The following is a 25,814-nucleotide window of genomic DNA, read 5'->3' on the forward strand; positions in this document are numbered from 1 at the left end:
ACAGGGCCATGCTCGTGCATTTAATGTGTGGTAAGTGCACACTTAGGGCAATACTCACCTCGCCCTACTTGGAACTGGCTGGTGGTTTGCTGGTGGTCGGTGTCGGAGGTGGCCTACAGGGTAACAAATGATCTGCTGCACAGATGGCTGCGCCTGCACACTGGAGAACTGCCTGGGAGGCGATGACATCAGATCTCTGGATTGCGGATACACTGCAGCGCGGGCACTCGCTGTGTGCGCGGCGTATTCCCCGCACATCCTGACCCACTCCCTTCTTAAGGGGTCTCGATTTTCCTCATCCGTCCGAAAGTGTGCCGTGAAAAGAGCCACTGTGCCTCTTCAGAGGAGGCGGCAGGGAGTCGGTGCCGGTGTGTCACAGGGACTGTTTTCCTAATAAATACTTTCTGGCATTTGAAAGAAGGAGAGGACAGCTAATCTTGCGAGCTGACACCTCTGCTTGCCTTCCCCGATTCTGAAGCGCCATAAATCTCTCCGCCACGCCAGGAGCGGGGGAAAAGCTGATACATTTTCCCGCTGGTCTCTGCGCACAGACAACAGCGATGAACAATCTGGCCGCGGAGGGCTGGGCTCAGGCAGCGGCCGGGCCCGGTGCTGGCAGTGGCCCTGCCCGGGCCTCCCGGAGCCGTGTGCCCCGCACCGCCCTGCCACAGTCGGGACGCCCGGGCGGCGGAGCGGGGCCGGGCCGGGCGCGCAGGCGCAGCGCCGGGACATGGCGGCCGTGCGGGTGCTGCGGCGGGCGGTGGGGTTGTGCCGGGGCCGCGCCGCCTCGGGGGCCCGCTCGGCCCCCGTGCCCCAGCGCATCGAGGAGAAGCGCCGCGCCGCGCTGCTCGGCGGCGGCCAGGCCCGCATCGACGCCCAGCACAAGCGGGTGAGCCCAGCAGAGGTGGCCGGCCGGGACAAAGCCCTGTCCCGCTGCCGCCGGGCGCACGCTGGCCGGGGAGGGCAGGCCGTGCACGGCGGGGCTCCGCTGGGGACTCGCGGCTTCGCGTGGCACCTGCAGACGCCCCTTTGCGGGAAGGTTTCCTCAAGCAGCGCTTCAGACTGTTACTCTGGGTAGAAAAAACCAAACAATTGCTTTACTAATTCCTTTACCTCAGAGTGGTCACCGAGGTTGGCTGCAATATGTATGAGAGGTAGTGTAGACAGAAGTTGCAACTTCTGCCTGTCAATGGTAAGTCAGTTCTAGGTTGCTTAACACTTCTGAGCAACAGCTTTATCTTTACACCGCTGTAGCTAATTTAAGCTGATCTCTGAGATGAGAGCAAAGAGTTAGAAGAGTGGAAATAAGGCAAAGACAGGTTGGAGGGATGATAACAGGTTGGTTTTTAGTCTCCTGCCTCTCATTCAGAATGTAGGCAGTGCTGATGGGGGTGACAGCAGAGGTTTCCTGTTTGTGTTTGTTGCTTCTTGCAGGGAGACCTTTTCAGTGTGGTGCACTGAAAAGGCACCAAGGAGGTGGGAATGGCTCCCTCAGTGATCACTCTACCTGTCAGCAGTGTCCCTCCCCAGCTATACAACACCCGAAGAGAGTTCAGTCTTGCTGAGTTGCATTCAGGACACTGGCACACCAATATACAAGCACTTCTGCATGTCTAGGGCCTCGAACAGCTTATGTTTTATATAAACTAAAACTCTGGCTTACATTAGGCTTCCCTGCATTTCCTGCTTTTCATGAGGATTTTAGCCTGCTGGTCAGATGTTTTGTAGAATCTGGGCTGTGTTATGATGTCATGTTGATGCAGGGTCACCTCATCCCCTAAAGGAGACAACCCAGGTGCCCTGCCCTTTGCAGACTGATGCTTACCATGGTTAGAAAGAACAGATTTGTTTGGTAGGTTATGATATAAAGAACTTTGCTGTCATTTTTTACTACATAACACTGAGCAAGGAACATGTATATCTGGTCAACTCATTCTGTTCTTGGCCCTTACCCTACTTTTGTCCATAACAGTGTCCAGCAGGGAAAAAAAACAGAAGGATTTTGACAGAAGATCCCTGCAGGCTGTCACACTTCCCTCTTATTTACTGCAATCAAATAATATTTGAGTGTGGTGAAATGAACCCTGAGCTGTTGGGGAGGACTGGTCTAGCTGGGGAAGAGTTCCCTAGTTAAGAATAGAAAAAAGGCCTTAATAGCAGCATTTAAATGTTAGGCAAAAGTAGCTGTGATGCATTTATGTCCTGTTGAAAAGTCTCTGAGATTGTTTCCTTTCTCCTGTGGTAGTGCTGCTCCAACAGTCAGCCTTGTTTTCAGAGTCTGGGTTGCATTAGATTTGTTTTTGAGGAGGATAATTACTGCATAGGCCATTTCCAGCTTTGGGGGCCTGCAGTTGCTTAATGGACCCTGTGTAGCAGATCAGGTGAGGTTTTGCTTGATTAAACTGCATCTTCTGGGGGTCAGCAAACAGCCAGAATCACCTGATGGCTCTGTTAATTGTTGCTTGCTGTGTTTCAGGGAAAGCTGACAGCAAGGGAACGAATTCTGCTGCTGTTGGACCCTGACAGTTTTGATGAATATGACATGTTTGTGGAACACAGATGTACTGACTTTGGGATGGACTCTAGTAAGAATAAGGTAATTTTATTTCATATAACTCTCGTTTCAGCATCCTCTGCTGTGCAGCCAGCCCACTGGTTGAAAATGGGTTCTTCTTTCACATGTGATTTTTACTATTTGTTTTCTTTTTATGTATAATTTTGTACTGTACATTTGCTCTTAGTTTCCATTTAAGAGTTTACAGAGGTTTTTGTTGTCTAAACTTGATACCTTTTTTATAAGGTCACCTGTTTGGTTCAAATACCTTCCTGGGAATTGTCCTAGATTTGCATTTTAAACAGTAGAGGAGGCTGCAGAGCTTTGTTGGTGCAATTTTGTCAATCAGATCAGATACGAGGAGAAAATCAAGGTAGATACTTCTGCTTCCCTACAGGTAGGATTAGAGTTACTGGATGAAGCAACTCAGATCTATATTTATGCCTCCAAACTACAGTCATAAAATCCTTTAGGGCTTTACAATCTGATCTGGACGTTTGGAAGTCCCAGCATTTGTACGGCTTTGTTAGCCATTTGCACCCTGCTTGCTAAGGCACTTTCTGGACATGTGGCCATGTATCCTAAACCAGCCTGGTACAGGGAGTTCCACACACACAGGGAAAATCCGTGGACTCCCCAGAGTCTCTCATGGTAACTGATGCCTGATCATGTTCTACCTGGGAAAAGTCTTCTGCTGTGGTTTGGTGGAAGGACCAGTGAGCTGCTGGGATGTCAGTGCCTGGTGCTGGTGTGCCTGTTCGCTGTCAGTCTTGCTGTAGCCAGAGGCTGTTTGCTCTGGGTTGTTGGTGTAGGGTGAGGAGCTGCTCTGTGTGTGCCCCGTGCTGCACACAGTGGCCATAACTTCTCTTTGTGCAGTTCTTTAACCAGTTCATTGGGTGTCAGTCCTTCAGGTTGTAGGATTGCAACCAGCAATTGTCATCAGCCTGTGGGTGAGGGAGGGGACAGCAGGGGTGCTGGGAATGGCAAAGGTGAAGGATTTGTTTGTTGGGTCAGACAGGAGGCTGATGACACTTAGTGCTGGGAAGGATGTTGTGTTAGACCTCTTCCCCTCTCAGGGGATAGCAGAGTAATCATCTTTTTTCCTCTATTTTTTTACTCTGTTCCACAGCAAATTCAAATAACTGCCTGGGTTGCCTCTCATCGAGTTACTCCATGCTGCATATCACACTGTTGATAACAAATTGCTGTTTCTGAAAATAGGAGGAGCAGCAGAGTCCTGAGTGTGACAAGAGGGTTAATTTTTTCCTTTGTGCTTCAGAATTCACCCTTCAGGGAGCTGCAGATTGTGTTTACAGAGCACAGTTTCACAACAGATGACCTAACTGTGGCTACTGAGCTGGAATATTAGTTTAGCATCGAATTTCTCTGAGTCCCTGGAACTTTCTGAGGGTAGGGTAGAACTTGTGCTCACATCCAGGCCGCTCTGTGGGCTGCTGAGGCTTTTGGGAGTCACCTTCACGTGCCAGTGGCTGAAGTACAGGTGTGTGCTGCTGTTCTGTGTGCCAGGGGCTGAGAGCAGTGCTGTGTGTGCAGCCTGAGAAAAGGCACCAGACAAGTGTGACCTTCCTGACAGCAGATCACCTGGGCATAAATGGTCCTTAGGGTGGGTCCTGCAGCACACACTTCCTTGTTTTCCTTCCTTTTTTTTTTTTTTTTTAAATTTTAATACCAAACAACATAAAGCACTTCAGTGCGTGAAATTCCCTTTTTTACTGACAGCCCAGAAAAGTTCCTTTCCTACTGTTGTCTTGAAAGACTTCTATCTATTTTTTTACTAGAAAGTGATACAATATAGATGAAGCACATTTTAAGACTCACAGGCTCCATTTCCTTGATCAGTTCTTTCTTCCCTTATTTACAGGGTGAAAAGTGGGACAGGTCAAGTTCAAGTATTTGAGGTGACTGTAATTATATTTTTGGACCTGTCCAGGATTGTTTTTTATCCTGTATCAACACCTCAGGAGTTTCTGCACTATGTCAATTCTTTCAAAAACATCAGCTAGTCCTGATGAAAGGTACATCCTATCCTGTCTCTGAGGGCATGATTTGTCTTAATTTCAGATATTCGAAATTTGAAGGGAAACTGCTAAGTTCAATGATCTTTACTCTAATACATAATGATTATGTGATACTACCTCTAAGTTTTCCTTTTCACAGCTGGGGAAAATCTTTGTGGAGCCCCCACTGCATGGAAGATGAGACCTCCCAGGAAGTCAGTCTTTGCTTTGTTTTAGGTGTTTGTGGAAATTTTAGTAGACACTGTAGTTGCTTTGATTTTTCTTTCTATTATTTTCAGTTAATTTATCTGTTTTTAATGCAGTATCCTGGTGACAGTGTGGTGACTGGCCGTGGACGGATTAATGGGAGACTAGCTTATGTTTTCAGTCAGGTAAAGTTTTACTTGTTTTTAAGTAGTATGAACTTATTTCAAAGGGTAAGTTCACAGTAGTTCAGCGTGGCCATATAGCAATGTACCTGTGGGAGGGAGCAGGGCACCCTCAAACAAGAAGCAGAAAAGCTTGTGATAGATAGCATATAAGTAGATAAAATATACTTTTTATGTTAAAATATATTTTTTATATTAAAATAAAAGTGTTTCAGAGGAAATATCTTAGGTAGAGACTTATCTTGGTCACTCACTGTGAAAGAAAGGCTTTCTTTCAGATCATTACTAAGTGCTGCTCTGTTCTGGGCCACAAAGTAGCCTTTGTTCCATTTGCTGTCATGGCCAAAGTGGCTGTTGCTGTGTTACCTTGGAGCAAGGCGTATGCTCTGCCTTTTTTGTCTTGGATGTGTGCTCCTTCCAAGGAGAGTCACTGTTACATGGGCCTGAGCATGTGGAGAGGAGCCAAACACAAACCTTCATTTTAGAACACAAGTAGGGGGCAGTTTTTGTATTAGTAGAATTTAAGAGTGCCCCTTCATGATACATCCCTCCGTTTTTATATTTAAAGACCTTTTCCCCTCCAAACTGAGCTGCCTCCTGAGGTGCTGAACCTTTTTGGTTCAAATGTTAGTCATAGCCATGCTGTCTCTGTCCACACAGTTTTTGGGGCTTCTTTGGGAGTAAGACTCGGTGGGAATGCAGCAGAGAAACTCCTCAGGAGCTGGCTCTGGGCTCTGTTTGTGCCAGGAGGTGTCAATATCCTCTTTTTCTTCTGGAGCAGTCCCAGGGCCTGTTAGAGATTTTGAGACATAGTCCCTACAGCACCCCTTGGACATAACTCATGAGTCTAGAATGGTGACGTGTGTCCAGGTTTGTATTTCCTCCTTGTAAAGGATGCTTGTATTGAGCTGGCATCCTCTGCAGGCTGCACTGAGGGAGTCAGTTGTTTTGAAGCAGCATCCAAATATAGAGCACTGTAGGATTATGTTTTTTACTAGCAATAATTGACAACATTTTACTGAAATTATTATTTTCCTAATCTGAAAATTTGCTTTATTTTCAGGATTTTACTGTATTTGGAGGCAGTTTATCTGGAGCTCATGCCCAGAAGATCTGCAAGGTAATGTGGCACAGAAGAAACCAAAAAAAATTGTCAGCATCCTTTTTTCAGGCTGTTGTGATAATGACTTTGGAGAAAATGTTTGGTGACTGGCTTTAGTGGGCTCTGATGTGTGCCATGCCTGAGAGTGGTGCCTCTGGAAACTTTCTGAGTGTGAGTGAGCTTTTCCAGGTAGTACACTCTTCGTTACATTAAATTATGTCTTCTACTCTACTGCAAAGGATGAGAGACTTTCCAAGTACAAATATAAATTAACTACTCATTGTCCACTGAAGAGAAGATGAATGAATTTGGAGAAACGTTTTCCTCTAAACAGTGTGCTGTGAAAGGGTGTAATATTTAAAAAGAAAGCAAATGTAACAAGTAAACAGCTTGAAGATAAACAGTTTTGCAACTTTGAGGTCACCTTGACCCTGAGAGTTTCTCTTATCAGACACTTGTGGCTATTTATTCCTGTTTGTCTGCTTGTCTTGCGAGAAGAGTTTTTGAATGCCAGGACTGGGGAGACAAGAACTCGTTCATGGATGAGTGTTGAGTGGTGTGAACTGGGAAATCTTCCTGAATTTTCTTGCCATGGAATCAGAAACAAGATTTTTGGTGCACAAGGCCTTTTATGCTGTGGAAATAACTACTCTTTGCTATAGGCTCCTCAGGAGTGTGTGGATATAAACTAGAAAACATGAAGACTTTGGGCTCAATAACAACTATTTGGTTTTAGCAGGTGTTGGTATTGTAAAGGACTTGAATTACCCTTTCACACTGGAGCTTTGTGGTATCTGTACTGGGGAGGGATGGAATGGCACTGGAATGATGGGATGCTTTCTGGTGGGCTTTCTTTGATCTCTTCTTTCTAGAGCAGCAGGGTCTGATCACAGAACTAGAAAAAATATGGGTCCTTCCTGGTTGGTGCTGTTCTTGGTGAGCTCCAAAGCTGGAAGGCTCTAGGGGCATCAGTTGCTTTGGGGCTCAGTCTTTGTCAGTGTTTTAGGAAGAACTTGGAAGAACCTTGGGAAAAAAAATCCATAAATATTCCAGGTCCCTGGAAAACAGCAGAACATGCCAGTGAATTCTAGGACTGTACAGAAGTAGTTACCACCAGCTCCTGTTCGGGCTGGAGTTTTGGGTCCTCTGAGATACCACTGACTTGAGTGGCACCAAGTGTAGTTTCTGTGTTTGTAGGCAATATAAAATTCAAGACTGATGCTACAAGCACTCTGAAAGATGGGACTGGAATTGTAAATCACTTAGCAAGTTAAAGATTGTCTGAAATAATTTTATTGCAATGATTGAAAGGGCAGGGAAAAGCAACTTCAAAATGGGGATTAACTGATGTTTTACAAAAAATTTTTAGGAGCTAAAGCAGATCTTGATGTTAAAACAGATCTTAACATAACATGCCAGTGCTGAACTGTTACGAAAATGGCAGACATTTTACTGGAATTCAATAATCAGGAATATTTTGTGCAAGGAATGTAAGGAATTCAGTCCTCCTACTTAAGGCTCTATTACAGCATTGTGTATGATCTTGAGGCAAGTAACCAAAATGATCAGAGCCCGAGAAAACAGGATGTGGAACTGAATTGATGGTGCTTAGCCTAGAAACATGAAGGGGAATATGAAAGCTGAAGAGAGATTTGAGGTACTTGAATATTCACAAAAGTAAAGGCCAAGAATAGCTAATTGTTCTCCCTCACTGCTCTGTACCAAGACAAATGTAATGTTTAAATTTCTGGAGGAAAGTTGTAATTTAATCCTCCCAAAGAAGTTCTAAAAAGGGTAATCAAGCATTAAAATATACAGCTTAAAGAGTTTCCACAGCCACCACTGCAACAAACTTTGAAGAGCAGATGAGACATATCTGAGGAGATGTTTGAGGTACAGTTGAGGCCCCTTAGGAACAGGAGGAGCCCTCAGCTGCACAGGCCCCTTTCCTGTGACCGTGTCACTCACACTGCATTATCCAAATCCAGTGCTGAGTGTGCAGATGCCCAGCTGGGAAGGCAGATAGTTTTTGGGGTTCAGCGTAGCTGGGTCAATACTGAGGAGTTTGTGTTCATCACTAGATCATGGATCAAGCTGCCATGGTTGGAGCACCCGTGATTGGGCTGAATGACTCTGGAGGAGCCCGTATCCAGGAGGGAGTGGAGTCCTTGGCAGGCTATGCAGACATATTTTTGGTGAGTAGGCTGCTGGATGGACAGGGAGTTTGGCGTCCTCAAAGGTGGACAAAACATGCAAGTGGGTGTTTGTAAGTAAATGTTAAGGTTATTGTTCTGTTTCAACCAATGGGTAAAACAGACTCAGACCTTGGTTCTTTTCTTGGGTTTGGGGAAATGTACCCATATTTTAAACAAGGGTCATGCTGAGCTCTGTAAAGCTCTGTGATCCACTGTGTAGTGAGAATGGGGATCTCCAGTGGTGATTGCTCTGGTGAAAGTTTTATGTCTTGGAGGATTTTTGGGGTTAATACAAGAATTTTTCCCCAAGGTGCACTGCTGCTCATTTTTCCACAGAAATGACATTCTTTTGTATGCTGCTAAAATAATTTGCATCAAATTGCGTGTACAGAACACTGTCCTTTCAGTAGGAAAGCAGGTGGGATGTCAGGTCAGTCAGATGCTGACAGTTTTGGGGTGGTACAGTCTGGGAGGAACAGTTACAGAAGTCATTGTGACCCACTTGAGCAACAAGCAGTGTAAGTGGTTTTGTGAACAACACACCATCCATGTTGGACAGCAACCATTCACCTTTGTGTAAAATTCTAGCCAGTGCAGAAACCTGATTTAAAAAAATCCCACCCCCCAGCTGGTCAGTAAGCTTACTTCTACCTCTGTGCACAGTGTACCTACACATTCAAATGTCAGGGACATCCACTCCATACTGCAGGTTCAGTGCAGTGCCCTGGCAGCATCTGGTGAAGTGGCTCGTGTTATCTCCTTTGCACTCATTGCATGGTATAGGGAATCAGCTGTACGGGAACAGAAATAAGAAACTCATTTTGGTTCAATTTGCATCAAGAGATTCTGTCCAGATATTTGTCTGCCAGTAGATAAAACAGTCCTGTTTGTGATGGTGAATTCTTCCAGAATCTGGGCACAGATTTAATGACACACTTCTTTGGTAAAACCAATTTTTTTCCTATTTCAGAGAAATGTTTTGTGTTCTGGTGTCATTCCTCAAATCTCCCTCATCATGGGTCCTTGTGCTGGTGGAGCCGTGTATTCTCCTGCCTTAACTGATTTCACATTCATGGTGAAGGTAAGGGTTTGTCCTGAGCTGCTGCTGGTGACATTGATCACACACTAAGTGACCATATGGGAAGGGGTATTTTCCAAGATGATCTCCAACTTTGGATTTTTATTTTGCATGAAAAGTTGAGGAAAACTTTCCCAGATAACTTGTGGACAATTGCATTTTCAGTGGATTTTTAATGCAATGCAGCCTTTTAAAGAAATTTGTCCCTCTTCTTATTTTAGGGGAAGTCTCTAGAGGCTGTGGCTGTTCCTTAGGTGCTTTTGCAGCTTGGCACTGGCATTCACTGCTTCTGCTTTTCCCCTTCCCTCAGGACACATCCTACCTATTCATCACCGGGCCTGACGTGGTAAAGTCTGTCACCAATGAAGATGTCACCCAGGAGCAGCTTGGGGGTGCAAAGACACACACTGCAGTGTCTGGTGAGAGCTGGGGGCTTTACTGAGCATGCTAACTGTGCTCAGAGTAAATTAGAGTAGTTCTGGCTAAACAGCCCGTTGGCCAATCCAGATGAGTCTAAGGGACAAAGCTCTGCCTAAGCACAGGATCTGACTCTGCATCTGCTTTCCTGTAGCTCCTGTTTGGTAACAGAACACAATGAAAGGAGAGTGGGAATGTGGGAGAGTTCTGGGATTTGGAAGAGAAAGTAGCAAACCCACAAAATATGCTAGAAGTGGGAATACTGTCAGGGTGTAGGGCTTAGTGAAGTCAGCCTGGGGTGGGGTTTTTTTGTTTGTTGTCCAGACATTTGCATGAGTTGAAAGATTCTCAACAGTCCCTTGTTTGCTCACTAATGTGATTGATTGAACTGCTTAACTGTAAACCAAGTGGCAGTGTGAGCTGAAGCACTTCTTGACCCTTTTTTCCCCTCTGTGAAAATGTCTGAGTCTGTGAGTCATGAATCTTCTCAAGAGTCAAATGACTGAGGATCTCAAATTCTGTGTAGACCGAGCTGATGATGAACCAAAACCACACACACAGATACTGCCCAGATCCAGCCCTTTTATAAAAAGCACTTGTAGTCCAACACTTGGGTGCAGCACAGTAACCTGATCAGAGTTCCAGAAGGCTGGAGTCCAGGTAGGGCTGTGCCAGCTGATAAACCACTTCACATTATTTTAAATATGAGGTCATCAATCCAGACCTGTTCTGGAGGAAGTCTGACACAGCACATGTTTTCTAGATATTTTTAGCTGGTGAGATTTGGTGGCTTAAGTCTCCTGATTGTTAACAGCTCGAGTTTAAAGAGTCTTGCTGTTGCTTGTTTCTATCTTTATTGGTATCAATTTGGAAAGGAAAGCTTGCACAATGATTTCCATACCTGCTTTGCTGTGTTTGTGCAGGAGTTGCACACAGAGCCTTTGAGAATGACATCGATGCTCTGCTGAACCTCCGAGAGTTCTTCAATTATTTACCCCTGAGCAACCGGGACCCAGCTCCAGTCTGTGAGTGCCATGATCCCAGGTAAGGGGAGCCTGGCTGAGCTTGGTGCTCTGTGAGCACTGCATTTCATGGCTTCTCTGGCTTAAGGGGCACAGAGACATGGGTGTTCTGTGCCTGGGATCTTGGCAGATGATTCTGGTATGTGAATATGGGAAGTGTTCCAACATGTGTGTGTTCGCTGTTAGGTTTAATTCTGTTTTCTGAAAGGGCTGTTGTCCAGGCTGTGTGCAGAATGTGGGGAAAAGCTATCTCTGTCCAGGTGGGCTGCCCAGTCCCTTGGAACAAGCGAGAGAGGTAGGAAATAGCACAGTGAGTGGCAGTGGGGAGAACTTGCCCTGTTCTGTCAGCTGTGTCTGTTGGATGAGTTCTGCTCGTTAGAGGGTTAGAGGTGGGCAGGCAACAAGGAGGCAGAAAGCTTTGTGTGTTATGTAGTTGTCTCAGGCTCATTGTGGAGTTGGCAACATAATCCAGAAACAACTTGAGCCATTTCAAGAGGGGAAAAATGGCAACTGTCTGGACTTTTATCAGGGAATTTTTCCAGGAGCTGAGAGACAGCCAGAGAGACAGCATGGGACACTGAGCAGAGAGTCTTGGTAAGGCTGGAAGGCAGAGAATGTCAGTGGAGTAAAAGCATTTTGACCCAAACTCCAGTTGCACTCGAAATTCAGCCCTTTCCCTAGGGAACCCTCAAGAGGCTGTTGCACACTCCTGCATGGCAGTGGTGCCTGAATATTTCCTTTCAGCTCCTCACATGTGTGTGATATGTCTTGGGGCTCTTCATGTGTGATGATTTTAACATGTGAGTCTGGAAGGTTATTTTCTCTTTATCCCTCACTGTGCTTTTCAGTGACTATGTAACAGTTTGTTTGGGGAGGTGCTTTTGGATTGATTTTACAAATCACTGGGCTGGTCCCTGAGATACATTTCTCACTTTTTAAAAAATAAATTTGCCATTTTCTTTCAGAGAATGGTCAGACAGGTCAAATAATTACTAGTCCTTAATTTTTCTGAGGTAGGTGTTGATCTTCAGGAGTTCATTAAACTGTGCCGATCTGGTTCTGTTCTGTTCTTGACTGCTCAGGTTTGTTAGTGACAAAACCAAAGCAAATCTCTTGTATTATTTGCTGAGTTGGGGGATTATCTTTGAGGTTATCATGACCTTTATAAGCATTCAACAAGTTATACTGGGATAATTGATCTCTATAGACTTGATTTTGGTATTTTAATTTTCACTATAGAAGCAACAGTCCATTTTTTAAACCAATGTACTTTATAAAAGGCAGGTTTTTTTTGTGAGAAGTGGTCAGTGAGGGTGTAGTTACTAAAGCATTTGTGTCCCTTAAGAATAAAACAACTAATCTTCTACAAGGCATGAGATATAATAAATGCAATTTGTACTAAGAACTTCAGTTTAGTAGCCTTTATAACATGAAGGCAGATCTGTTTGTTAAATTTATCTGGTTTTATAGCAGCATCTCCAATAGTTCTCCCATTTATGTTCCTAATGTACAGATTGGTATTATTTCATCTGGACAAACTGACATCTTAATAGATTCCTTCTGCTTGGGATTGATGTGTTTGATGCTTACAGCTGCTCCAGTCCCAGTCTGTTCCTCTAGAGTAATTGCTTTCTTATTGCATTGTTTTCACCACACCAGAAATTGCCACAAATGATGCAAATTAAATGTAACGTACTTGCGCTTTTATTGTGAAGTCCTGGGGCTGTTGGGGGTTGTTTGGTTGTTTTTCCCTCTATTTAGGTAAGTTCTTTTTGGTGTTGAAAAATGCCAGCCTTGGCCGAGGATGCTTGTGTTGGTGAGTGTGTGTTGTCAGTGGCCTGGGTTCCAAGGACTTACGAGTTTCTTGCAGTACCCAGCTGTCCCTGGTGAGATGTCCCCAGCCTTTGGGAGGTGTCTGATGCATTGCATTTGCTGTATGGCATGGTGGGATTTTACCTCTCTCTGTGTCTCTGCAAACGTCTGGAGGAGGTTATTGCCAGCTGTTGGTAACCAAGAGCAGTTTCACTGCTGCATTGAGTGAAACCCAGTGTCCATCTGGTGAGGGTGTCTCCAGCTGTCACAGGCTTTGACAATGAGCAGCAGTTCTGTGCCACTAAGTGGGATCTGTGAGAAACACCTCTGAAACCCAGTGAGTGCAGCAGCAAGCTCCAGATGTCCTGTGTCTGTAAACGTTTGAAGGAGATTTTCAAACGTGGTATCCTGGATAATGTCTTCATTTTGCTGATGGCTATTTTAATGCTGTTAAAATTTCCTTCAGCACTGTGAATTTATGGGAGCAGTAATTTATTCACTTCTATCCTTTGGGTACCACAGGTCACAGGACAGAGCTTGGAGCACATCTGTATCTACTTTACACTCAAGAAAGTTTAGAATCATTTTTATCTGAGGGTTTAGTATGTGAAAACAAGTTTAACTTCTTCAGATTAAAGTTCCATTATACCATTTTATGGAAGTGTTTGTATGCAATATTTGTATTTGTATGGAAAAAGCACTTGAAGTGTTGCTGTCAGGTTTGTTCTATAAATAGCTGTGTCTCTTCCCTTCCCTGCAAAGGGCTGTGCCTGCCTTGTCCCGTGTGTCTGAGGGAGCACAGAGACAGCCATGGGGCTGCACTTGAAATTTTTGTCTGATTTTGTCAAACTGCACATCACCTTCAGTTTTGAATTGTGTCTAGACCCTTGTGTTGTCTGATTCAAAATGTACTAAATCATGGCATTGTTAAAATATTAATTCAGTAAGGAGTCCCATAGAAACACCATTTGTTACAGAGATCACTATTTTTATGGAATAGCACAAATAAAATACTCCCTGAAACGTTCTCAGGGGTGACTCATAAAAATTGACACCCCCGCACTGAATCGTGCCGAGTGGATCCCTAATGAGGGTAATGTGATCAAAGCTGGGGAACTGATCCTGTCCCTGCTGAGGGCATGGCAGGATCTCTGTTACAGGAAAACTCCACGTGAAAATGTGTCACTCTAAGCGGAGAAACAGGAAAGCCTTTAAACACAGCCTCTGAAGGGAAGACACAGTGTGGATATGTTTTCTCGTATGCTTTCCCCACTCTCTGCTTGTTTGGGGCAGGGGAAATGAGCACGAAAGGTTTCCTGCAGCTCAGTGTGTTCAAAGCCCTGGGTGACAGCATGGGCAGGGCAGGGTGAGCGTGCAGTTCCTCAGGTCCTGGTGTGTGACAGGGAGCCTCGGGCCACCCTGGGAGAAGGGCTCTGCCTGGCCATCTGCAGGGACTGGGCCCTGCTGCTGCTGCCCCCATGTCCCCGGCAGCCCGGCTGTGTCCCCACGATGCCTTGAGAGGCTGACCCAGAACAGAGGCTAGCCAGAGTTAAAGGAATAAAATAGGTATTTATTAAAAGGCTTTAAAAGGATACACTTTGGGCAGTACAAGAGCCTGGCTGTGGCTCTGGCCAAGATGGACAGCTGGTCATGATTTTTCACGCTTTTATAAGTTTTGGTTCATTTACATATTAGGGTCAATTGTCCAATTACAGCTTATGAAGTCCCATCTCCTGGTTTGCTCTCCTCAATTTGCTGTTGTTTATGCTTTTTGGGCCTGAGGCTGTAACAGTTGTCCTTGTTTCTCGAGGTGGAAAAGGACTGTTTTGTCTAGCTGCCCTGTGAAGAGAATTTACTAACACTTAATATGAAGTTCAGAGTCCCACACTAAGGCAGTAGAGAATCTGAAAAATATGAAAGCTAGAACTTAAGGCATCAGCCGCACCCGTCTGTCCCGTGAGCCGGCAGTGCCCCCTGCAGCCCGGCCGCCTCCGGGCCGTGCTGCTCGGGGCTTCCCAAGCACAGCTGTCTGGAACAGGGGTCTCCTTCAGGGGGCTGCCAGAGATTTAAAAAAATCAGTTCCTTTCTCCGTATTTGAGGAGGTTCTGAGGTTTCTGAGAGGTGGTAATGTTTACCTGAGTTTTTTGTCTTGGTGTTCATTTGGTCTTTAAACGTTGTTGCTCACACTTACCTGCTCTCCACAGTGACCGTCTGGTTCCAGAGCTGGACACCGTTGTCCCAAGTGAGTCAGCCAAAGCCTATGATATGCTGGATATCATACACTCCGTAAGTCTGACAGTGTTCAGATTAAAGTTGCATTTATTGCATTCTGGGTCTAAATGATTGACAGAAACCAGTAGAATGGCACTGAAGATACAGATACTGTTACTTATTTATTTCAGTCTTTATAAGTGACTACTTCCACCTGTGTAGTAGCTGTGAATGTGCAACAAAAAATGCAGGGGAAAAAAAAAATTAACAGAATCCTAAGATTGGTTTTCAGGATACATCTTATGCTGTACACACAACTACACAGATGAAGGATGCTGGAATTTAGTTCTTTCTGGGGTCAGAAATCCCCTTGAGTTCTGTTGCTTGGCCCCTCCCTGAGCCATGGTACTTCTGTCTTGGATTCTGGCACTTCTGTAAAAAAGTAATAAAGTACCCAGAATGCAGAGATCTACCCTTCCCTGTTTACACTAAGAGATAGTCATGTACATAGGCAGTACAAGAAAATACATGTCTATTTTTTTGAAATTACAAAGTTTGCAACTGGCTGCATTTAGACTCATTTTAGTGGTGAAAGCAAGCTCAGGGTGTTTTTAATCCCTGGATTCTTCCACTGTGATTTTCAGCACTGTGTGTAATGAAATTTAAAAAGTGGCATGTAATAAAAATCATTAGGTGAATTAGGATAAAACCCTCAAGCCCTCCCACAGATTTTGGGAAGTATTAAGGAAAGAAATAACACCACTTTTATACTGCTCACATTTTTCACAACTTTTTTAAGACTGAGGCTAATGAAATGACTGGCACACTGCAGTGTATATGGGAACAGCTGCCATAAACAGATGGAACTGGGGAATCCTGCTGGAAGCCCAGGCAGCCGTGTGTAGGTGTCGCTACTGCTCCATGGATAATTCTGATCTCCTGGAACGTGCTGAGTTCTGATCGTGCCTCATGCACCAGGGCTGTCCCTTGGCAGGGCACACACTGAGCTCCAGCCCGAGGGAAGTGCAGCCACGCGGGTGTGTGGTTCCAGATGGATGCTGGCTGGGCACTGTATTCCCTGAATTCCCTGGGGCACACCCAGCACTGACCCTGTGGCAGCAGGGCTGTGCAGGCTGCTCCAGGAAAGGGCTCTGAGCTTGCCAAGAGAGAGAGATTACATCAAATGTGTCACGGGGAGCTTCTGAGCTCCAGGAAGTACTGTTTTATCACTGGAAATCGGTAAGTCTGTTGCTAATGAAGATGTGAGAAATAAGCTCTTCACATGTGATTTGCATTTTGTTCTAAGCCAGGAAGAAAGGCTCCCTTCAGTCATAAAGGTGTTCCCTGATGGAACGCTTAACTGACAGTTTTGGTCGTTTTTGTAGGACTAGTTAATTCTTGCAACGAAGGCTCTAAAGACTGGAAGGTTTCCCTCCCTCTCTTTCCTTCAAAATTCTGCAAGTTCTGAACTGTTTTAAAAGTTGCAGTACTAAGGTAACTGAGTTTGTGTTTGCCTGTGTATTTATGCACCTGTTTGGCCTCATATGGGCTCTGCCTGCCTCTCCTTTGCAGATTGTGGATGAGAGGGAATTCTTTGAGATCATGCCGGCCTATGCCAGGAACATCGTGGTTGGATTTGCCAGGATGAACGGCCGGACCGTTGGGATCGTGGGCAACCAGCCCAAAGTAGCCTCAGGTTAGAGTCCAGTGTGAGACTCCTAACAGTGCCTTGCCTCTGTCTCTTTCTCTGCATGCTGTGTACAGTCAGAGCTGTTAATGCTGTGTGCTCCCCCACTCATTCTGTGTTTTTCCACTGCTTGCTTTGTCTTGAACCTCACTGGAATGTAGCTGTGAGCTGTGAAACAAACTGCAAACCATTTCTTAAGTGGCTAACAAGGTGATCTTGCTCCCAGGTGATTAAATCAGTGCTGCATCCAGCCCAAGAGGAGCAGCAGCTGCACACAGGGTGGGGGGGGGTGGGGGCAGGGAGAAGAGCACCATTCATTTGGCAGCAGCCTGCACTTAACTGGGGTAATCAGAGCATGGAGACTGCACACTTCCTTCCATGGCAGTAGAATCGCTAAAACTCACCTGTAGGGTGAGGGGACTTGGTTATCTCACTGTAGCTGAAAAGTGCAAAGCATTCAGATACTCAAGTGTGGAGCTCTTGACCTCACATGGTTTGGATCTGAATATAAAACATGCAGCTCTAGCTAAGATCACCCTTCTTAACTGTCTGGGAGTTTTGCTTTCTCTTCTTACTCTGTAATTTCTGAAGTGACCTTCCCCAATCAGAATGTTCTGGTTTACTCCTTGTTTTAATTCTTGTATCTCTTTGTTTGGGAAAATGAGATGATCCAGTATGGTGTTTCATTCGTTTCATCTCCACAAGATATGACCATCAAGATACTAGACAGAAGGTTTTAATATAAATTGAACCTTCATTTAGCATTTTAACAGCTCTTTTTAATGTTTCATATAGAGGCTTTGATACAAAATGTGTTTTGTTTTAATATAGTTGTGCATAATATAATTCTAAATAGCACTGAAACAGAACAGAAACACTTTGCAGTGTCTCTACCAGAAGTGCTGATCTTTCTCAAAATATTATTGGACTGTTTAACATGTGGGGTTTTTTAATGGGGAACTCTGTAACCTTTCAATATGACTATCTGAAAAATACTAATGAAGAGAAGGTTATAGAAAAAATATTTTAAATTACATGTATGTAATTAAACTGTTATGTTTTGGGATATAAGGTCTTTGCACAGAGGGGTCAGAAAAATGAAATGAGCCTTTGAGTGTAGCTTGTTCTGTGATCTCTAGTTGTAAGCCAGGAAAGCTTCATGGCAGATTATCTCCACATTATCTACAGATAAGCTTTTCCTTTGTTTTAAGAAGACACTACAGCTAAAACTGTGATTTTGAGTTGCCTTGAATTACTGCAGATCCCTGGAGTTGCTAACCCCTTTTCCTGTGTTCTTAACTCAGGGTGCTTAGACATAAATTCTTCTGTGAAAGGAGCCCGCTTTGTTCGGTTCTGTGATGCCTTCAACATCCCCCTGATCACGTTTGTGGATGTTCCTGGGTTTCTGCCAGGTATGCCTTACCCTTAGAGTTCACGTGGTGCATGGTGGTGTTGGTGCTAAAAACCCATGTTCAGAACTCTGAGAAGACTTTTGCTGCAGTAGACTTAAACCAGGTTTTAAAATCCCACTCTTTGGGACAGAAACTGTATTCTAACTACAGTAGTCATCACAAAAGGATAGTGAAACATGCAAAAAAATTACAGGAAAATGAAATAGTGCCTAATTAACAAGTGTGTTCAGGAGTCACAAGGCTTTGCTGGAGTTCCTTGAGGAGAGAGACACATCACACAGGTAATACTGCAGTCTCCAGCAGCCTGGCAGAGGCACTGGGATGCCAGTTTGCCAGGGTCAGGCTTGGGGATACCATGCACTGGAAAGCTCTGTCCTCCTGCCAAAAGCTGTGACTGTGACCTGTGCAAGGAAAAAACCTGCATTTCCTGGAGATGCTGCCCTTGTTGTAAGTGGTGTGCAGTGACACTGGTGGCTGTATTATACCCAAGTAAATGCTGAGCTGTGTTTTTAGATGTTGTTTGCTCTGCACAGCTCTTGCTGGGCAGGATGGCAGCAGCAGGCCCTGCACAGGCTGTGCTGGGCCAGGGGAGGCAGGACAGGATGGGGGAGAGCTGGCACTGCCGGCTCTGGGAAGGGAGCCGTGGCACCCAGGGCCACTTGAGGATGTTCCACCCTCATGTGTGCAGTCCCTCAGCTGATCCTGGCACGTGCTGCTCTTAAGGCTCTGCTGCAGCAGGAAAACCTGCCACCTCCACCTGCTGCCCAGAGGGGCTGTTACAGCCCTGTCACTCAGAACTAGGGCTAAACCAAGGTTCTTTTGCTCTGGGTAGACACAAAGGAGAAAATCCCAACCAAATAGTCTCAAGAGATAAAACCCTCTGAAGTATACTGAAAAACTATAGAGAATTAAGGAACATTAACAAAAGAGTAAATGCAACATAACATCACTTTTCACAACACAGACTCAGACCGCTGAACATAGAAAACCCATCAATGTCGCATTCTGTAAGAAGAGAGTTAGAAGAAGAGGGTGAGAAAACCAGACAGACAGAAAAGATACAGAAAACCAGCTTCCAGCTCCTAGGTTCCAGTGATGTAAAACTCCAAGATAAAGGTAGGGTAAAGGACAATGTGCTTGCCTCATGGTCAGGCTTCTTAAAGCTTCTTTGATGCTCCAAGACTTCTCAGTGGAAAATGCCTGTGTTTAGAGGTACATCAGTGAGGAAAGGGCTGTGATGAGCATGCTTTCAGCACAGGCTCTCTGAGCAGGTAATATTAAAATGACCCATTACAAAACAGGTTGAGAGAGGACTATAAATATTATACAGTCAAATCTAATGTTAATACTGTTGTATAAACCATGGTTTACCTTGAGCCCTCTGCAGTTCTCAAAGCGTCAGAATGTGACTGTTCAGCATTCCAATTCCTGCTTTAACATAATGGAGTTGGCTCATTTTCACCAGGAGTTCCTCTCCTGTCTCCCCAGTATAGGCTCAGCCACCTCCTCTGGTATGAACCAGGCAGTGGCTTGGTGTAAGCAGACGCTCCAGCAATCCAGATTTGAGCAGTTGCTCTGAATCTAAGAACTATTTCCAAACAGCTAATTCAAAGTAGTGACTTGATACTGCACAATAAAATGTTTGTTTGAAAGCAGATAACAGAAGAAAAATAAAAAAGACAAACCTGAAGAGATGAGAGCTGAGGTTTGATTATGATCCAAAAACTGTTGTGTTTTAAGGGATTTGGCAAGATTAGCCCATTAGCATTAGAAATCTCAGATTAAGTAACAAATTCTGAGGGTGGCATTCTCATCCCCTCTCCCTGTCCAATACAGAAGGAGAAGAAAGCACATGTCACACTGGCTCACAGCAGTGTACAAAACCTCTCCCAGCATCAGTGACCCAAACACTTGAGTAGCCCCATTTTTCACAGGTGTGCACAGAGATGACATTCAAGGTGTTCATAACCCGTAACTGGATAAAAATACATATTTAGAACAAGGTTGGGACTGAATCTGTGGCCAGAAAAGAGTTTATGTTAATTGGTCATGGGTGGCAGTGTAAATACTTCAGACACCTGCATGGTCTTACACTGGAAGCATTAATTGGCTGCTGTGTTCTAGGTGTGGATTAGAAACAGGGTCTGGGAGTGCTCCCCTGCTCCTGGGACTGGGCTGGATGTCCCACATGGGCTCAGGCTGCTCCTTGGGGATGAATCTCCCTGGCTGTTCTGATTCTTGCTGCAGAAAGGGTCTGTGAGCTTGGCAGGTCCCACCAGCTGCAGGTAAAGGCAAGAATCAGAAGTGAAATTGCAGCTGAGAGCAGACATTTTTAAGTGTAGGCAGAAATTTTCAGACACTCAACTGACACATGAGGGGAAACAGTAATGTTAAGCCAGCAAGCACACTACCAAGTAAGTTCTTCAATCTCACAAAAGAAGTTTTACTTACATAAAAAAAAATCCATAGAAAACCCATTTCCATGTGCTAAAAGCTAAAGTCAGGAGGTGAATAAACTGCTAGGAAGTTATTGAAGAGTTATATCCAGTGGTCTGAAATTCAGAGTCCTAAAAATAAATTACAGGGGATTGCTGATTCCAAGTCCAGTCAGGTGAGCCTGTCTTTGGGACAGAAGGGTGTTGAGTATCCTGTCACATGGATGGCTTGCATTCCTGTTTGCTGCCTATGATCATTCTCCAGAAGCACCTGCTGTGGAATTCATGCTCTGTCTTTTAAGGTCCATCATCCTGGGCTGCCTTGAAGGACAACTAGGGTAGGTCCTCAGTATGGTAGAGTAGCCAAGCTGCTTTCTGTGTGGTCTAGGAAAGAGGCTTGGAAGATGAGGTTTCTGGAGAAGTGACTCTCAGCTGTTTGCTACTGCTGGTCACATCTGGAGTCTTGAAGATGCTCTGCTGTATTTTGTTCCTAGGAAGGTCCCATCTGCTGAGCTTTGCTTCTGTGACCTTCCATACAAACAGCTGCTGCTCTGATTTTTGAGTTGCCCAGTATCTTGCAGAGAACAGTGTCTGGCATGATCTTCTCCATGTATTAACATGGCTGTGGTGGTGGTCAGCTTTGCTCCTGGTGACGGATGATGGGATTGTGTGAATTCCCTGGAGTGAAGCAATTCCCTGTCCTTTGCAGGCACGGCTCAGGAGTACGGTGGGATTATACGTCACGGTGCCAAGCTGCTGTTTGCCTTTGCAGAGGCAACTGTGCCCAAGATCACTGTCATCACCAGAAAGGTAAGCTGGCAAAGTCCATGGAGGTCTTCCAGAGTTCCTCTTTGAACAATTTTAGTTAAACCAAGCTTTGTCTGTCTGTCCCAGCAGTGCCTTCTATCGTTGTCGCATCTCTGTTCGTCCCATTTGGTAACACCTCTGTGTATAACGTTGCGAGAGGCCACTTCTATTTCCAGACCACTACCTTAGTTCCTTCCTTCCTCTTGTCTCTGTACCCCTCTGGAACTTCCAGTTTCTGCTTCCTGCTTTTTCTCTGGAATGCCTTCACTCAAGTACTTGTCCCATGTCACCCAGCTTGTCTCACTAAGAAGATGCCATCTGTTTGCACCAATTCTGCTTTCTCCCATCTTGCTTCCTGAGCCTCCCTCTGCAAACCCAGCACTGGCTGCATCTGTCTTCTGCTGTGTCTTCAGGTTGAACGCTCATGTGGCTTCTTTTCCTCCCCAGACTTCTGCTATGCTCTACCTCATCTTCCTTTCTCCATAAGGTACCTGACATCTTACTGCCATAAGCTCTGGGGCTGACACCTTACAACTTTAGCCTTCTCCTTGCTGCTCTGCCCCATCTGCTTGTTTTTCTGATACTCTTTGGGCTTATCACGGCAAAAATAAAAAAGAACTTTCTGCTCCTTTGCCTTCTCTGATTGTTCCAAGTATTTCCATGCAGTACTTGTCAATCCTTCAGCCTTGCTGCACTGTTCAGTACTGCCCTGACAGGGACTGCACTGCAGTTTGCTCTGCAGTCTTGCAGTATCTGTTCATCACTGCTGTCTGGAGCATTTCCAGTTTCAGAGTGGAGCACTGCAGAGCCTGAGTGCTGCATTCCCTGGCCAGGAAATTCCAGAAGCACACTGCCTGGTTGGTTTGTGTGCATGTGCAGGGTGCAAGTTGAGGCCTGCAGGTCTGGATACACACTGACCCCTCCCTGCCTGCCGTGCAGAATGGGCTTGGTCAGCAGTCCCCTTCCTTGCTCTTTTGGGGCTCTAGTTGAAGTGGTGTCTATTCCTAAAAATACACAAAGTGGAGATGCTCATGCTCTCCTTCAGATAAAAGCCCCAGATGCTTGTCTCTGGACAAGAAAAAGCTGCAGGAGCAATGCAGGCTGTTGCTGCTGCAAGGCCACTCCTGGAGCGGGCGCCCGGGTTTGTGTCACAGGCCTACGGGGGTGCCTACGACGTGATGAGCTCCAAGCATTTACGAGGAGATGTGAATTACGCCTGGCCCACAGCTGAGGTGGCCGTCATGGGAGCCAAGGTGAGTCCAGGCCCTTCTCACTGTGGTCAGCAGTGCCCTGCCAGCAGCACCAGTGCCATGCCAGCACCAGGGGCTGTCCTGCTGCTGTGGGCAGGGGGGATGCTCCCATGCCCTCACCTGAAGGGCATGGCCTGAGGGACTGTCACTGACTGAGCCCTTCTGTTCCCAGGGTGCTGTCCAGATCATCTTCAGAGGAAAGGAGGCCAATGCAGAGGAGGAGTACGTGGATAAGTTTGCAAACCCCTTCCCTGCTGCCATAAGAGGTATGGTTGTCTCCCACACTGTCTTCCATTTGGTTTGCCATTGCATGGAGATAAAGTTGTGCTATTGAGTAAAGCTTTTGCTAACAATTAAAGTTTTTTAGGTAAGATAGTTGTGTCTGAGTTAGAAAGGTGATACTTAACCACAGCCTGTGCCTGTGGACAACATCTGGACACAGGACACATCTTCAGCTGCAAAGAGCCTGGTGAAAAGCAGGGACTGCTCTGCAAAGTGCATTTTCAATGGTGTAGATAGCAGAAGGTGTCTCAAAATTCAGCCTTTTTCTTTATAGAACAGGTGCTTTGACAATCTGTTATACAGCCCTAGATGCAAAGCAGTGGCCTGAAGAGAGTTATGTTCTCCAGAACTCTCAGGAGCAAGTTTTTCCACTGTTTCTGCTTCCAGTTTTGGAGCAGTAACTGTGCTCTAAAAGGCAAGTTATATTCAGAATTTAAAAATTGACTCAGGAATGTTTCCTTGTCAGTCTATTTTAAATGCAGTTAATTTATAACTTGTGAACTTATTTATCCCAGCCATTGTGTTGATTTTGCTAACTGATTGGTTAGCCTAGATACAGAAGGCTGGGAGGCACACACTTCATGGTTGGTCAGGTTGAGGGTTTTTTTTGTTTTAATCTGTTGCAGGGTTTGTTGATGACATCATCCAGCCTTCGACCACCCGCACACGCATCTGCCATGACCTTGATGTACTGGCCAGTAAATCCCAGTCCAGTCCTTGGAAGAAACATGCCAACATCCCACTGTGAGGGTGAGCAGGGGCTGCCCATGCTGGGAGACATTCTGAATACGAGTTCTGGTTAACTGTCTGGTTAATGGAGGTCTGCTTGGCAATAGAAATAGTTATATGAATTTTGATTTTTGCCAATAATCATCAATAAATCATAGTATATATTTAATTTGGGGGTCTGACCAGACCTCTCTGTAAACCCATTCTTGGTGGTTAATACTCAACACACTCTGCCCTGCCTGCTGCAGGTGAGCTGTTACTAATTGCTCAAGGTCGAACATTCCTTGGCTCCCTCATTCCACAGGCCCTGGAGGTGGCTCAGTCCTGCCTGAGCCACCTCCCACTGCTGAGAAGTTGGACCCCTGTGGAGTTCAAGGGTATTCCACTGGCCACAGACTTTGGAGTCTGACTCCACTTCCCAACTCCACCACTGACTCAGAGAGGAAAATCCTGAGCTTGGGTTTCAGTGCTCTGGAGACCAGGCTCTGCTGATCCCAGACTCAGTTGTTCTGTTCCTCTGTTAGTCTGGCCTGTGGCAGCTTTGCCCTGCTGGCTGCAGCAGCTGGGTCTCAGAGCCCCAGGACAGAGGTGGGTGGCACAGGGGAGGCACAGCCAGTCCATTCTTAAGAACAGCAGACAAAAAAGGGCAGTTTTGGTGGGACTTGCAAACCCTTCTCCCTCAGCAGAGGCTGGAACAGAGACCTCCAGAAGGCCCTTTCAGCCTCCTTTGTATAAGATTATTTGCCAGCCTCACCAGGAAGCACTGCAGGAGGTGTTACTCTGATCAGTTCTGGGCCTGTGCTCACCTGCTCAGTAGAGGCTGCAACTTCCCTGCAGCCCCAAGGCAGTGAGGAACAGCCACTGTCACGTTCAGTGCTGCTGCTGTGGTCACCTGGCTGCTCTGAGTAACTGACATTTGTTGTGACAGAGCCTCCCTACCTGCACTGCAGCTGCTGTTGCTCACTCCCCAGCACGAGCCTGAAGGAGGAGAGAGGTAGGATGGCCGTGTCCCAGGCAGCTTCTCTTCCCAGGAGAGTGCAGTGAGTAGAGCTGTGGAGCTTGGAGCCTCTACCTGGGGGGGAAAAAGCAACAGCTAAACGTCATTTAAAAGCACAATACAAAAGGAGCATTTCAAGTAAGAGTTCCAGCTCCCCAGGTTTTTGGATGCATGGGAGGCAGCACCTTCAGATTACAGACACTGGCTGTCCTGTCTGTGGCACATGTCTGTGCCTCAGCATGAAAAAGCTCTTGGTGCTGCCCCAGGGAACAGAGCTGGCTGCAGCAACAGGGGAAGGTAATTCAAATGTTACTGTGGTGGGTGGCATGGCCATGATGGCAGTTCCTAGTTAACTGTAAGGGTTTATAATGCCCAAGAAGATTTTCCAAAGGTAAAGCAGGTTTAGAGGCAGAAGCTGTGATAGGTGAAGGAATACATATTCAGCTTGCCCAGAGTCAGAAGGAGACAATCCATGAGAAAGCCACTTGTCATAAAGAGGAAAGTACAGCTTTGTTAGTTGTTTCCTAACCTCAGTATTGCTGCAGACTCCATCCTCTCTCCCATCCCTTGGCAGCACAAGAACTGGGCTTTTAGATCCTCTCCATTTCCAAACAGGCAGTTGCTCTACCAGGACATGCTGGAAACAGGCTGGAAAGCTGCTCTGACCAGGCTTCTGAGAATTTCCTTGAAGTCCAGTCACCTAAAAAAAGAAGAGGTACAAAATAAAATCCCTTAAAAAATGTGTAGCCCTTCCTTAGCAGCAGGGCAAGTTACTTACTGTATTCCTCAGTGCAGCAGGAGTTGCTATAACTTACAAGCATTTGGAGACTGAGCTTTCAGGCTGTCTTGGGAGTAGTTGAGACTTTGAATCATCCCTGTGCCTCAGCTGCTGCATCTTGCTCCTTTTTATGACTCCAGTGATTTTTCCTCAGGAAGTGGGCCAGGTGATAAAGCAGTCAGTTTTCCTTAGCACTACAGAGATGAAGTCTTTCATGGATTGGACAAAAATAGCACTTTGCTCCCTGAGACATGGGAGTAACACGGACATTTTGTTTCAGGAATCTGTGAAACTTCATTTAACCCAGCTGGTTGGTAGAACTTTGAAGCCTTTCCCATGGCAGTTTCTTCTCACAGACTTCAGGTCACTTCAGACACATAGGGCAGAAGAGAGAAATTCTTCTCAAACCTTGTGGCATTTCAAGAAATCATAAGTGTTAGCAGTGCAGCTCTTGCATCTGGTGTGGGGCCTTCCCAGATTTACAGCAATCCCACATTCAGCACCCCTCTACCCACCCACCCACCCCCAGCCAAACCACACCATGGTGGAGGGGAGAGAGAAGCCCAGAGAGGATTTCCATCACTCTTGAGGCTGAGTGGGTAAGGGAGTGGGGTACAGGGCTGGTTGTGAAGCCTGGAC

At 45.7% G+C, this 25,814-nt stretch overlaps 1 protein-coding gene across 2 annotated transcripts; it reads left to right on the top strand.

Annotated features, from left to right (window-relative positions):
* Positions 1–699: 699 nt before the first annotated feature.
* On the top strand, positions 700–23,569 carry PCCB (propionyl-CoA carboxylase subunit beta). Of its 2 annotated transcripts, XM_041416394.1 has the most exons (15): positions 703–889; positions 2,477–2,596; positions 4,896–4,964; positions 6,025–6,081; positions 8,145–8,258; positions 9,229–9,339; positions 9,647–9,755; positions 10,677–10,797; positions 14,792–14,873; positions 16,371–16,494; positions 17,790–17,897; positions 21,042–21,142; positions 22,294–22,392; positions 22,562–22,655; positions 23,298–23,569. In XM_041416394.1, the coding sequence occupies exons 1-15, from the start codon at positions 731–733 to the stop codon at positions 23,417–23,419; spliced, it is 1,590 nt and encodes a 529-aa protein (XP_041272328.1). In that variant the 5' UTR covers positions 703–730; the 3' UTR covers positions 23,420–23,569. The 2 variants fall into 2 exon arrangements, with proteins under 2 accessions (XP_041272329.1, XP_041272328.1); XM_041416395.1 differs by lacking the exons at positions 22,294–22,392; positions 22,562–22,655; positions 23,298–23,569 and adding an exon at positions 21,587–21,765 and having other exon boundaries at positions 700–889.
* The last annotated feature ends 2,245 nt before the right edge of the window (positions 23,570–25,814 follow it).

The sequence above is a fragment of the Onychostruthus taczanowskii genome, unplaced genomic scaffold (genome assembly GCF_017590055.1).
Source record: "Onychostruthus taczanowskii isolate IOZ18803 unplaced genomic scaffold, ASM1759005v1 scaffold51, whole genome shotgun sequence".
Lineage (NCBI taxonomy): Eukaryota > Metazoa > Chordata > Aves > Passeriformes > Passeridae > Onychostruthus > Onychostruthus taczanowskii.